At 37.8% G+C, this 14,576-nt stretch overlaps 2 protein-coding genes, 1 long non-coding RNA gene and 1 pseudogene across 3 annotated transcripts; 3 read left to right on the top strand and 1 right to left on the bottom strand.

The window, feature by feature from the left end:
• Positions 1–2,709: 2,709 nt before the first annotated feature.
• Positions 2,710–4,070, bottom strand: LOC119992802 (annotated as a pseudogene).
• Positions 4,071–4,440: 370 nt separating this feature from the next.
• Positions 4,441–6,450, top strand: LOC119993088 (ectonucleotide pyrophosphatase/phosphodiesterase family member 3-like). Its single transcript, XM_038840009.1, has one exon. The coding sequence runs from the start codon at positions 4,584–4,586 to the stop codon at positions 6,075–6,077; it is 1,494 nt and encodes a 497-aa protein (XP_038695937.1). The 5' UTR covers positions 4,441–4,583; the 3' UTR covers positions 6,078–6,450.
• A 291-nt stretch (positions 6,451–6,741) lies between these two features.
• On the top strand, positions 6,742–8,623 carry LOC119993099. The gene is made up of 2 exons (XR_005466507.1): positions 6,742–7,533; positions 8,220–8,623. It is a non-coding gene; the product is annotated as an uncharacterized LOC119993099 (long non-coding RNA).
• Positions 8,624–10,744: 2,121 nt separating this feature from the next.
• On the top strand, positions 10,745–14,445 carry LOC119993096 (thioredoxin-like 2, chloroplastic). Its single transcript, XM_038840021.1, has 4 exons — positions 10,745–11,117; positions 12,454–12,636; positions 13,421–13,585; positions 14,059–14,445. The coding sequence occupies exons 1-4, from the start codon at positions 10,920–10,922 to the stop codon at positions 14,185–14,187; spliced, it is 675 nt and encodes a 224-aa protein (XP_038695949.1). The 5' UTR covers positions 10,745–10,919; the 3' UTR covers positions 14,188–14,445.
• The last annotated feature ends 131 nt before the right edge of the window (positions 14,446–14,576 follow it).

Here is a 14,576-nt window from a genome sequence, read left to right as displayed (position 1 = left end):
TTTTCCACCCCTAACTAACATAGGATGACAAGGTCATGGCTTGATTGTATTTGATTAAGCTCTATTTGTCTCTTCTTCAATGCTATGTGTTTTGCTATTAACATGGTCAAATGTTGACCTGGGATGAGAGGCACAACAATAGCTGATTCTGTCAACATTTCAGCCATCTTGTTACCTTCCCTGCAGCAAGAACAGATCCAAATTCTTCAAAACTCAGCAGCAACAACCAAAAGTGATGAGATTACTTGCTTGAAATGCCATCAAAGGAGTATTGGAATTGAAAAATATAATCAGAAATCAGGTTCTTTGCGACCGAGCTGACTGCAAACTTCCTCAACTAGCCCATAGATTAGCAACCAGATTTGAGATTGCATCAATTAGCATATTTTAGAGCAGATAGGTGTACCAAAGTATCATCATAATATTTAAAATGCCGTCTAGCAACTCGTTCGAAAGACCTTTGACTATAATCATGGGACTCACTAAGGTACCAGAACTGAGACAAACATCAATAGAAATGGGATATTGATAGTACCAAAAAAAAAACTTACATCCAGATTCTTTTCAAGGAGCCAAGCATTTTGTTGGCAGTCAATCACGTTTCCAATCCACTGCCGACAGTTCCTTGTCCGGTACTAAACCTGAGGTGCACATATCGTCAATCTGCAACAAAGCTGCGGATAAATGTACCAAAACAAGTAAAGAAAAGTCTAACCATTTCCTACTTAAGGGGGTGAAGGAGCAGTTTGCTACCAATTTTACAATTGGGTCATCATCTCTATATAATTTCTTTTTTGCATGAAAAATTCTCCAAAGCCCATCTACCTAACTAGAACATCAAGGTTTAACTTAAATGAAAGAGTAAAAAATAAGAAACTAAAAGCAATGAGCTGTTATGAAACTTGACAATTGGTAGAATCTATTTCAAAAGAGCATGAATGGTTTATTTGTATTCCAATGAAGGTTGAATAGACTAAAACAAAAGAGCTAACAACATTTTCATTGACTAAAGACATTGTAGAAAAGATGCACATTAACTTACAAAGTTTCACGACGATGATTTGATTCATCATCTGATAAAATATCCAACTCCGTAAACATGGATGCGGTGCTTGCAGCAGCTAAGAAACCCTTGTCAGCCATTTCCTCAGTAAGTTTCTGTTGGGTTTGAGAAGGGAGAGAAGTAGAGAACTCAAAATAACTTTAGAAAATATTCACTCTCTTAATTAATTCATTACAAACATCACATATATATAGAAATACAATGGAGAACACTCTGGATGAGTGTCTACACGTGGAGCCATATTTGGAAGCAGTGAAGATACGTGGAGCTCATTTCTCCACATAAAATACTACATAGTCATATTTCCAACACTCCCCATCAAACTCAAATTGATATACAATATGAGTTTGCTAAATACAATCCAACCCAAATAAAATAAAATACACCACACCCACAATGGTGTCTAAAATATCCATCCTATTTGTTACATCGAACTCATGCTCAGAGGTACTAATCCACTTGCCACATCCCTTCGTGTGCTCAGAGGTGGTAATAGACTTGTCATGATCGCGTCCGTGTACTCAGAGGTAGGAGGCTTAAAATTTTTCTTTCCGGTTGGATCTTAACTAGTTCCATGACATCCTCGGGAGAATAGTCGCAACAAATACAACTCCATGACTACCATCAATCCAAGTGGGGACCACATGCTAGCCCACCACATCAATCAAACCCATTTTTACTCCATTTTTCTCCACCTCTCCCATCATCACTTTTTCTTCTTTCCACGCATGCTCTCCCATTAATATCACTCTTTTTCACATAAAACAAAACATTAAAATATTCAATTACATCATCTCTCTGCTCCTCCATTTCTCCATCTTTTCGTGCTTTCTGCTACTCTACAAAAACTGCAAATGACTCCTCTTCCTTCAAATTTGCCAAACGTGCCAAGACCTCCGATTTGGTCCATGACACTGCCAAATACAACAACTTCCTTTCTCCACAACACAGCAGATTCTACTGCAGTGCCACTTATTTGGAGTCTAAAAGAGTAACAATAGCAAGCCTTTACAACTTCTTCAAGACGCTCGACGCACTTCCAAATACAACCTCTGCCTTTTGTTCAGGGACAATAACAACCCTTTCCCAGAGCCCTTCAACAACATCAGGTCTCTTTGTTAGACCCCTCCATACAGACCACGTTGGTCCTTCACCATAACAACCTCTTTTAGGCTGTCTAACATACCGGCTCCTCAGAACAAGACTCATGAAGCACCTTCTGCTCCACCAGAAGTACTTGGATCGGCGCCATAGCTGATTTAGGAACATTGATGGAAGGACAGAGTTTCAACATAACACACATACTCTACTGCTACTACAGCTACTACGGGGTGGTAAAACCATATGAACACTACCTGCCACCACCACCCACCTCCCCTAGAAGCAGTGGTGGCACAATGAAAAATTCTCACAGGGTCTCTAAGATCAAGAAGCTCCGATACCACTGTTGGGTTTGAGAAGGGAGAGAAGTAGAGAACTCAAAATAACTTTAGAAAATATTCACTCTCTTAATTAATTCATTACAAACATCACATATATATAGAAATACAATGGAGAACACTCTGGAAGAGTGTGTACACGTGGAGCCATATTTGGAAGCAGTGAAGATACGTGGAGCTCATTTCTCCACAAAAAATACTACATAGTCATATTTCCAACAGTTTCTTTGCCAATAATGTATCATAATTTTGAAGACATCCCCGGATAATAATATTATAGGAGCAACTATCAGGTAAGCAGCCATCCCCTTCCATTTTCCTGAACAACTCATAACCTTTGTTGCAAAACCCTTCCATACAAAGTCCCTGAATCATTATATTGTAAGTATATATATCGGGTTATACCCCCTCGATGAAAAGGCTAGAAAATAATTCCCTCGCCATATTAAGCTTTCCAACACAGCACATGCCATTAATAAGGATGTTATATATTTTAATATCAGGCTCCAAATTGCTTCTTTGTATCGCCATCGCCTCATAAAAATGCCCATGTTTACATAAGCCATAAAGCAAATTAGAGTAAGTAATTACAGTAGGATGTAGGCTTTGAGAATATACCTCCTTGAAAAGATTTTGTGCTACTTGAAGTCTTCCTACTTGACACAATCCATTTATGATAGTGTTATATGCAACAATGTTGACACTCCCTCTTCTTTGTGACATTTCACCAAACAGTTTCAAAGCCTCATCTATCCTTTTTATTCTTGCAATACCCATGAATTAATATGCCATAACTATGAGCATCAGGTTCACAACCTTCAATAACCATCAAATTGAATACTTCTAATGCATCATCAATTCGGCCTCGCAAACAATATCCATCAATCAAAGCATTATACACGAAAACATTAGGCTCCAAACCAATCTTCATCATCATCCCAACTACACCCAAAGCCTCAAAAACCTCCCATTTTTTACAAAGTATATCCACCAATATACTAAAGATCACTAGATTTGGAGTGATATTCTGAGTCACCATTTCATTCATCAACCTCCTACCTAACCTCATTCCACTGGCCAGTACTACAAGCACCTTGAATTAAGGAGCTATATGTGAAAACATCTGGTGTGATGCCTTTAAACATCATTTCAGAATACAAATTGAAAGCCTCAGTTAGCAGCCTATCCTTACAAAGGCTGTTGATGACTGAAGTATAAGCTACAACATTAGGAATACAACCACTTTCTTCCATCTTCTTGAGCAAACGGAGAGCTTCACTGGAGTTGCCTACTTTACGGAGGCCATTTATAATTGTGCTACAAGTGATTACATTAGGTTGACAACCATAATCCACCATGTCATCAAACAAACGCATAGCTTCTGCAACTTTATCCTCAAAACACAATCCTTTTATGAGGGTGGTGAATGTTATGACATAGGATGACTGACCAAGTTTAAGTATCTTACCCAAAATGGAGAGACCAAAATCCACATTATTTAATTGGCAGAAACAATTGATTAACATGTTCAACGTATCTGCGCTGTGCGGGATTCTGAAAAATTCCATCTCCTTACAAAGATTGATCCATAAATTCTCAAAATGATACTTATATGACATTTGCTATCAGTTGAAACTTCGAAGGCCCACTATTTTACTGAGTTCCACTTTTGATTGAAGTAATCTTCTGCAGGCCCGGAAGAACCTCGAGCCCAATAGTTAATTAGTTATCTTCTAATTAAATAATAAATATGGTATGTAATAAAGTCATAAAGGGAGGGTCCCTAATTAATTACTAGAAGAAAAAAAAAACGCAATTTTTCTGAGGAAAACGCTTGAAATCACGACCGTCCGATGAGCACAGCTTCAGATGAATAAAGAAACGTGGACAATTAAAGAAACGTTGTTCGAAATATCTCTGTGGTCTCCTACCAGTCCACCACTCACCCTGTGCATCTCTGCAACCCTTTTGGGTTACTCAACTTTTTTGATTTCTGTCTTTATATCTCATCTTCTCCATAGCACTCGAGGAAGCCATCACAAACAGCATTACAGAACTTTAAAGAAGCGAAGCCGTTCACCATGGTTTCTGATGCTTTGATCTCAACAAAGCCCACACCAATCCCCACCCAAGAAGAAGACTCACCTAACCCATCTTCAGCTCTTCTGCCTTTCAGTACTGATTCCTCTTCTTCACCCTGTCAAACCCAGAAACGCACCACCACCGTTGTCTTCATCGCACTCCTCGTTGTTACTAGCATTGCTCTCTCTGCCGCATCTGCTTTTGCCTTTCTTTTCTTCTCGCACTCACCCTACTCATCCTCTTCTTCCCAATCGTCAAAATCTTCGGCATCGGCGGCTCATGTGGAATCAATTGCTCGTCCACTCACCAAACTTAACCACCCGGTTGTTCTCTTGATTTCATCAGATGGGTTTCGGTTCGGGTACCAATTCAAGACCTCGACGCCTAATATTGGTCGATTGATCGCCAATGGAACCGAGGCCGAGAGGGGTTTGATTCCGGTTTTTCCTACCTTGACTTTCCCCAATCATTACTCGATTGTGACCGGTCTTTATCCTGCTTATCATGGCATCATCAACAACCATTTTGTGGATCCGGTCACCGGCCAGACCTTCACTATGGCGAGCCATGAACCCAAGTGGTGGCTGGGCGAACCCTTGTGGGAGACTGTGGTCAATCATGGGTTGAAGGCTGCTACCTATTTCTGGCCTGGGTCTGAGGTAAAGAAAGGCTCTTGGGATTGTCCCAAAGGGCTTTGTATGTACTATAATGGTTCTGTTCCTTTTGACGAACGGGTTGATACTGTTTTAAGTTATTTTGATCTGCCTATCGATGAAATTCCTGTGTTTATGACATTGTATTTTGAGGATCCTGATCATCAGGGTCACAAAGTTGGACCTGATGATCTGGAGATAACAGAAGCAGTGGCTAATATTGATAGGTTGATTGGGAGGTTGATTCAAGGACTAGAGCAGAGAGGGGTTTTTGAGGATGTTAGTATTATTATGGTGGGTGATCATGGGATGGTGGGTACATGTGATAAGAAGTTGATTTTCCTTGATGATTTGGCACATTGGATTGAAATTCCAGGGAGTTGGGTCCAATCATATACTCCATTGCTTGCCATTCATCCGCCTCCGGGTGTTGCACCATCTGATGTCGTCACGAAAATGAATGAAGGTTTGGGGTCTGGGAAAGTTGAGAATGGGAAGCACTTAAAAGCTTATCTTAAGGAGGAGCTGCCAAGTAGACTCCATTATTTCGCTAGTGATAGAATTCCACCAGTCATAGGGTTGATTGAGGAGGGGTTTAAGGTGGAGCAGAAGAGAACAAATCGAAGAGAGTGCGGAGGCGCGCATGGTTATGACAATGCTGTTTTCTCCATGAGGACCATCTTTATTGGCCATGGTCCTCAGTTTGCAAGGGGGCAAAAAGTGCCATCTTTTGAGAACATCCATATATATAATACAATTACCTCGATTCTGAACATAAAGGGCGCTCCAAATAATGGATCCTCATCGTTCCCATCAACTATTCTTTTGCCTAATCCTTGATGGATATTGCAAAAGTTTGTATCTGATATACTCTTCGCTGCCCAAGGACCGGCTACAATCGTGGAGACTGTTATGAAGCCATGTGTAATTTACTAATTTTATTTGCCAAACATGCCAAGGGCTTTGCAGATTAGGGTATCAATAATCGTAGGGTCCTTTATGTCACTGAATTATGAACAGCTGCGTATGTAATGCTATGCTTATCACTTTAAAGCGTGTTGTTGCTTCTAATCATATTTCCAAACTTATCATTTATTATGAACTACGATGTAGAGTGGAACCAGCATCCTTAAGTCTGAACTTGTAATTTTGTAAAATGCGGTTGTGCTTTTGAAGTAGAATTGAATAAATATTGACTATTTGTACATGGTTTGAGATTCTGTGTTGATCTTTTTCTATTTTCTTTTATAATAATAGTGGTATTATATTGATTGGAGCCTCTGTATTATGTTTATAGCTAATGCTGTGACTGGTAAAGTGAAAAGTTAGTCCTGTCTTGATAAATATTTGGGTGTTGTAGATGTGCTTCCGAAGAAGTTATCTACACATGTGTAGTATGGACGTGTTGATGCATATTCAGTTGCATTAACCTATGTATGTCACAAATTTGGTGAGTCTGTAATCCTTGGATTAATTTCATGATTATTTTAGGGTTTTTTGTTTTTTTTTTTTTTTTCTATTGGAGAAAAATTGTTTAGCAATTGGGTTGAATGATGGGTGTCGGTGGATTTTTTTTGTCTTCCATGATCTCATGATCCTGTGTTTGAGTTTGAATGGAAGTTTGGTGGAACCTTGGAGTCGTGGTTCTGGTTTGTAGTTAAAGCATACTTTTTGAAGCCTGAATTACACGACAAACCCTATTATGGTAAAAAGGATACTCTTGGCTGGAAAATTTGTGAATTTTAGCCCAAAACATGCATCATTTCATTTCTAGCATTTATTTTTGACATTCTGTTATTAAAAAAGATGGGTATATACTAGTTGCTTTTGACTATGTGAAGGAAGAGTTTCAGTTGCTGCCATAGCCAGAATATACCGAAGTGTTGGACCACAATCATCTTATGGTTTTTGGAGGAGGATTGTGTGTGTTATCATTTAGTCATGAAAATCAGCCTACGCTCTTTTTGATGAAGCACTATGGATTGAGAGATTCTTGGAACAAGTGACATGGCCACTTGGGGATATTCCTTTTGGATTTAAGTTTGTTAGGCTTTAATGTAATCAAAGAGGCGTGATAAAATGCTCTTACACATCTCAGGGAGAGCTTCAGTTATATGACTTAGAAGAGAGAAAAGTTTCAGCAACCGGGATCTGTGATGGACTGCCTAAATTTACTGTTTTGATTTGTTTGGAACGCCATGTTATGCTTGGTGAAGATGATGAGTTTGATGGAGCTCTCCAATCTGTTAGTAATAATGCTTCTTGTAGCAGGAATGAAGACGAACTGCTCAACGAGGTAAAATTTCTAAGTTCATATAACTATCATGCTCTGGTAGTGCCTTATTTTTTATTTTTGCACTTCATACATTGTTTCTTCATATAATGAGGTTGTAGGGCTTCTTGTTTTCTTGGAGTAATTACTGTGATGGTTACTGTTCAATTCTAATTGTTTCTGCAAACTTTTCTAGATCCTCAGTTGTTTAGTAAATGATACACAAATCCCTGGCTTAAAAGACATTATCTGCAACTCTGTGATTATAAACTTTATGGGATGTAGTAGAACCTAGATGATCCTACTAAAGAGCATATGTTATTGGTGTCTTCCTTTCTTTTACATGATACCTTTATTTTAGCCATGAACTTTGATGGTTTTGTGTGCTGTACCTTTCGTATTTGTCTGTCTTGTAGCCTTACCTTATGGAAATATTGTCCTATGGATTACAAAAATAATACACGAAGTAAAATAAACAACACTCGTGCACAAAACTCCCGCAATAGCTGGGGTCGGGAACATGTCATAATTTGTGGAAAAGACTAATTATTCTTAAACGTTTCGTTTAAGTTGCATCCATACAATTTTACCATTGAGTCATATGTTCAGTGAACAAGCTACTTGCGTCTTCTTTATTTACGACCTAGTTTATGTTCATTTGCTACTTTAATAATGTGAAAGGAGTTCATTAGCTTTTTTCTTTCTTTCAGAAAAGCATCTGAAATGTTGCTCTCTGTGACAGCATAATTCGTCCGTCTGTCAAAGGTATTGCTTCCATGACAGGCTTGTTAGAACTTGAAGATTTTCTCTGCATATGCTGGGAGTTCATATGCTTTGATTTTGTTTAAGAAGATTGTTCTCATCATTTGTTTGGAATCCAAAACACGTTTGATCTTCAACAAAGAAAGAGTAGCTGTTCAAAGTGTTTTGATGGGCCACTTCTTTTGTCTCGTCTCTCTCTTATTCTTTTTTTGAGAACAGGGGATTCAAACCCTGATTATTAAGGTGATACACACTATCCTTATCATTGTAATTAATGGCTCGGGGTGGCTCGATCCTCTTTTACCACTTGTGGTTTCATTGGATCTGAATATAATGCAAAATTTCCATTTAATTTCCTTCAAAAACTGTCATTATCGTCCACAATAGGTGTCACAGTCTTCGACATTTTCGAGGGTCCGTTTCGTTGTTAGTTTGGAGGCCTAAAATGTATTTTTTATTTTTTTTCCTTTCTTTTGAAAGGCCCATAGGTCGCACACACGTTAAGCCATGTCCGAGGGGTATAAAGGCCACCACAGCAGATGAAAAACTACCCAAATCCCAAACCCTTTGGTGGTCCTGGACAAATAACCTGACCAATTAGGCTATCTCTCATTCTCTATTTTTTTTCTTGTTGATAATGGGGAAAGACACTATATAAATTTGTCTTTTGGATATTTATTATCGATTTCAAACACTTAAGATATTATCTCACATTAAACCAAATACTCAAGTGGGTTTTGTCCCTTTAAGTGCCCTCAAATGTGAGCTTCCTTATATGTTGGATACAACTACAAACTATCAATGTGGAAGTTTTCAACACTCATATGTACTTGTTGACTCATAAGTGGATTAAATGGGTTAGAATCATGTGGTACCCCTCACTTTATTGGTGGTCCATATCCGAAAGGCCCATAACTTACCCAAACTTCATAACACTCCATTGTACTTGTGGGTTCATACAAGGCCTAACAAAAAGACTAAACGGGTTAGGGTCCATAATGTGATACCTCTAACCTTGTGGGTAGTTCATGTCCGAAAGACCCACAGGTGACACAAACGTCATCGGTTGGAGGTCCTAAGATTGAGCAACCTTGCTCCGTACCATCTTATAAATCAAGCCCACACTCACACACAATAGTTTGTCCGCTCTGAACCCATTGGAATTGGGCTCTCATGGATTTATCCTCTTTGGGTTAGGTCAAGGAGGCCTGACCCAACCACCCGCCAAAATTTTTTTCCCAGTTATTGTGTCTGTTTAGCACAACGGTTTCCAAAGCAGGACCGCTAGCGGTACTGCTTTGCGAAACCGCTAAGCTAGCAACATCGTTGGCTGGCCATAAGCTCAAATATGGAGTGTTCGGTTTTTTTTTTAATTTTTTGTTTCAAAAATTAGGTGGAGCCCATGTGATGACTGCAAATAGTCAAAGGCCTGTTTGGTAACTGAGTTTTTCTTCACTTAAGTAGATTTATATTTTCATTAAACATGGACTTATATTTTGTAATTATATCTTATGTTCAATAAATAATAATCAAGCACGTAAATACCCATTAATTTCACACTTCAATTTAGTTTCTTTCACACATACAAGTCATGACCTTGTGAAAAACATAATAAAAATCTTTCATTAGTATATAATTGTTGTACTTAGACTTAATAAATTATATTTAGAGGACAATTTTCTTTAAAAAATCATGATTTTATTAATACGTATATGTAAATAGTGAATTCAATTAATTCAATTAACAAACATTACACAACTCATTCCATATCTTATAAGCTACAAACAACTCTCAGTTCACTAAACACCTGATAACTTATTTTATAGCTTTAAACTTAGTTTTTTTTTTTCACAGCTTAGTAATTAACATTGAAAATCGATACAACCGCTCTACCAAACGGAGCCAATTATGCAGGGGCGGCCCTGGGGTGGGACGACACGGGAGGTCGCCTCGGGCCCCCAAATCCCCAGGGCTCAAAATTTTTGAAAATATATTAATTTTATATTAATCCAAACACTAAAAACCAATTAAAAACTAACAATTCTCCACATATTTCAATTAAAAAACCAATAAAAGAAATTTTTTGATTTTAAAATAAATAAAAAAGAAAATACGGGCTCCTTTTCTAAAGCTCGCCCAGGGCCTCTATAAACTCAGGTACGCTACTGCAATTATGTGTATGTGAGCCTCCTTATATGTTGGATCATACAATCACAAACTATCGAACAGGGCGAATACCGTTATTCAATATATTTTTTTCCGATTTTTTAGTTGAATTGAACCAACCGATTGATTATTGTCTATTATTTCTATTATCGATCAATTTTTTAAAAAACATATGTATTGTTTTGAAAAAAACCGGCGGACGATTCGGTTATCCATGCTTCAAGTACCGGCCAACTGTTATACAAGAAAATGAAATAAAAAAAAAATATATATATATATATATAAATAAAAAATGAATATGGAAGTATCTGCTCTGCGCTTCATCGTAAAATTAGGTTCACACGCTGCAGAAAAACGAAGGTGGAAAACACAGCCGGCTGAGTCTCTTTCAATGGCTTCTCGCGTCTGCCTTTGACCTTCCATGAGTATTTACATATCGAATTGAAATTGAATTATCTCTCTTCTTATTCCTCAATCTCTAGATGGCTGACGTTGTTCGATTATCGTCTCATTCTCCTCGATTTTCGTCTTCTTTGCTCACATCTTTCTCCTCCACCTCGAATTCACTCCAACTGAGCCTCCCATCGATTCCGAGTTGTAATTCGGATAAGAGGATTTGTACTGTTTTACCCCCCTCGACTGCTGGTTTTCCTCGCCGGAAGCAATTACCATCTTTCAAGGTGCCGTACTGGTCCTTTATCTTCTGTTCGTTTCTAATTCAACTCCATTTTTTGTTTAATTCAGTGCGTAATGGGAACCCATTTGTTTAATTTGTTTGATAACAAGACACAATGTTCATATGATGACTTCTCTTTCACATTCCACCTGAAAGTTTGATAAGATTTACAAAAGTCTCTGTTTTTTCTTTCTTGCTTTAGATTAATGCATCGGAAAAGGTTGTGATTACATGCTCTTCCTTTGCTATAGCAAATCATAGAATTGTTAGCCTTGCATCAATAACAAATATTATATCAGTTTCAGAAACTGTATCAGTTGTTTCTCACTTTAACTTATGTTTACTGGGTCTGTAATCAATGGCTATTTGGTTGGCTTGGACTTTCTTGTGGCAAATCGTTTCCAGAGGCTGAAATATTTTTCTTTTCCTGCAACTTTAGCCATCCTTCTCTTTTGTAGCTCTTTCTGATGGACTAGTACAACTTTATCTTTATCTTTTCTCGGCATCACCACCAGGCTAGACTAACTTTAGTTACTCATTTTTTTTAATTATTTTTTTCGCATGAGTCATGACTATTTTCTCTCCACATCTTTCTTTGAAGATTCAAGATTTTGCTCTACATATCCAATTTTTTTCTGCATGTATTTTGGCGGGATTCATGGTCAATCATTTTCCCAATAACAAAATTCTCCGACTGTTAGAGTTGGTCATTCTCCCTGTGGCTTGAATGAGCTTGGATTCCATTTTTAAAAGCAACCAATCAGGGGAATGGCTGCTTCCATACTCATACCACCCTCTTTCTGGCTAACTAACTATACTCTCTGTTCTTTAATTGTGTTGAGCCTTAAAATACACTAGAACTAAGCTTCGAACAAAACAGGCAGGAATCGCCATGTCTGGTGTAGTACTGCCACATGCTAATTTTTTTTGGGGTTGACACTTGAGCTTTCTATTCTAAATACTTGGCTTCGAGTTGCTTTCCTCCATTTGATTTTGGCAATGCATTTCTAAGCAAAAATGAGAATTCAAGCTCATTATTCTGATTCTTGAGCAAGTTTCTCATAGTTGCAGACTTTAACCCTTTGATATAAGGTCCTGTTATTATTTTAGTTGGATGAAACACAAATAAAATATATGCGCCACTTGGTCATTCTCACCTTATCAAGGATCATGATATTTTTTAACAAATAATATAGATCATGCTTCATATTGCAGAATTTCTTGGTAGCTTTTTATAATTATTTTAGGAAAATCATTTCTTATTTTGGATTGTAAAAATTCTTTGATGAAATTTCATTTGGGCACTGTTATTAATATTTCTATTTCATACTTTTCTTCAGGTACGTTCAACTCTTGCTGAAACTGAACAGCCAAAATGGTGGGAAAGGAATCCCGGACCAAACATGATTGACATACATTCTACACAGGAATTTTTGAGTGCCCTAAGTGAAGCTGGAGAGAGATTAGTTATTGTCGAATTTTATGGAACCTGGTGTGCTTCTTGTCGTGCATTATTTCCTAAGGTAAGCTACACATCTACTGTTAGCAAGGAAAGCTTTTGGTACATTCCACTCATCGTGACTTTTTATTAACTTCTCCATACTTTCTTAGGCTGCATTTTCTGTTTCTAATTTAGTATGGTGATGAGACTTCATAAGAGTAACGATAAAAGAAAAGAAAAACTCATGTTTAATCGCTGGAGCAGTTATACTTGCATGATAAGGAAAAGCAATAGATGCTGCAATTTTACGTAAATTTCACGTTAATCTTGAATCTGGTTGTCCTGGTATTCACCTAAGGTTTCTGGTACTCTTTTCTATTTTTTAACCCCTTATAAATTAGGAGGTTTTATATGCTCAGGTTGGCATCTAAGTCTTTTGTTTGCTTATACTTTAAAAGCATAAATTCTAAAGGAAGTTGCTGATTATTGTTATTCATGTATAGATCAAACTTTTCATTGTAATATCTTGATTAGAACCATTGATTTGTGCATGATGATACTAATTTCTTCTCCATATACCAAATAAACATATCCTTACAACTTAGAAGTCCAAGGCCTTTGTAGAATTCTCTTTTAGAAATCTTTCTTGACATGAAGCGAGAGCTTTCGTCTAGTGGTGGAAGTTGCTTCTGTTCAAACCACAACCACCATTCCTAGATGCCGGAGTGCAGTTTGCATACATTTTACCTTCTCTGGACCCCACCACCACTGTGGAAACGTTGAGCGTAGGGTGTGTTTTTCTTTAACTGAGTTAATTATAGATTATTTGGGTGCATCCTGATTTTGTCTTTGAATGGATCTGGCAGTTATGCAGGACGGCGGAAGAACATTCTGAAATTTTATTCCTGAAAGTCAATTTTGATGAAAACAAGCCTATGTGCAAGAGCATGAATGTTAAAGTGCTTCCTTACTTCCACTTCTATCGTGGGGCTGATGGCCAGCTGGAAGCCTTTTCATGTTCGCTGGCCAAGGTATGTACTCCCCCCCCCCCCCCCCCCCCATGCTTATACTATCTATTGCACATGTTTGCATTTATGAACTGGTATTGTTTGTAGAAAGTCATTTTCTAGTTGCCATGCTTGCCAAGCACCCAGAGCTTGCCAGCTGAGTAATCTTGTTCAGATTTTAATTTTGATGGAGTTGGCTGAGAGGAAAAAAGTTACGTTTCAGTACCCGCTTATAGAATTGAATCCTTTAGATAGTGTATAGGTTCTGATTCGCACAGCAGTAAAGCCAACGGTGCCGTAGAAGTTTGTAGGAAGTTTATACATTGATGGGAGTTAAATTGGAGAATGGCTTAATAATAGTAGGTGCAAACAATTAGTGGATCATCAATTCATGAATGGACTCTGGGACTGTATTTTTAGACTTGCCGTTGCTTGCAAGGATTGTAGCAATTGATTCTCTTCCTCCACTGATATTGATTATGCATATTCATCTGCAGTTTCAAAAGATAAAAGATGCCATTGCAATGCACAACACAGCTCGTTGCAGCATTGGTCCTCCCAGAGGAGTTGGAGATCTTGATCTGGAAGCACTCTCTGCACCAAAGGACAAGCCAACACAAGCATAGGTCACTCTGTTTAGCAACTGTCTATATTTATGGATTGCTGTGCATGTTATACCCGCGAGGAATCTCCGCATGACGGCAAGCAAGCTATCTATTCATATTCTGTATATCTATGATTGATTTTCTTTGTAAAAGAATATTGAAGCAGGAGAAGATAATTCTTTGTCATTCTTGTTCTGAATGTGATGTGTATGTAAATCTTAGAGAACTCTCCAGAGGAAATGAAGTTTCAAGTTCTGAATGTTTTTATATCGTTCAAAACTGTGGTTTGGCTTTTCTCTTGTTTGGTATAGTTAGGAGTGACAAAATTCTTTCATATAAATTATATGTTTGAAATCTGGGTCCAAAACATAAAATTTTGTCCGGTTTAAAATCGGTTCTAGGTTCAAACA

The sequence above is a fragment of the Tripterygium wilfordii genome, chromosome 23 (genome assembly GCF_013401445.1).
Source record: "Tripterygium wilfordii isolate XIE 37 chromosome 23, ASM1340144v1, whole genome shotgun sequence".
Taxonomy (NCBI): Eukaryota; Viridiplantae; Streptophyta; class Magnoliopsida; order Celastrales; family Celastraceae; genus Tripterygium; species Tripterygium wilfordii.
Note: the sequence above shows the minus strand (reverse complement) of the source record. Positions and strands in the feature narration are given on the sequence as shown.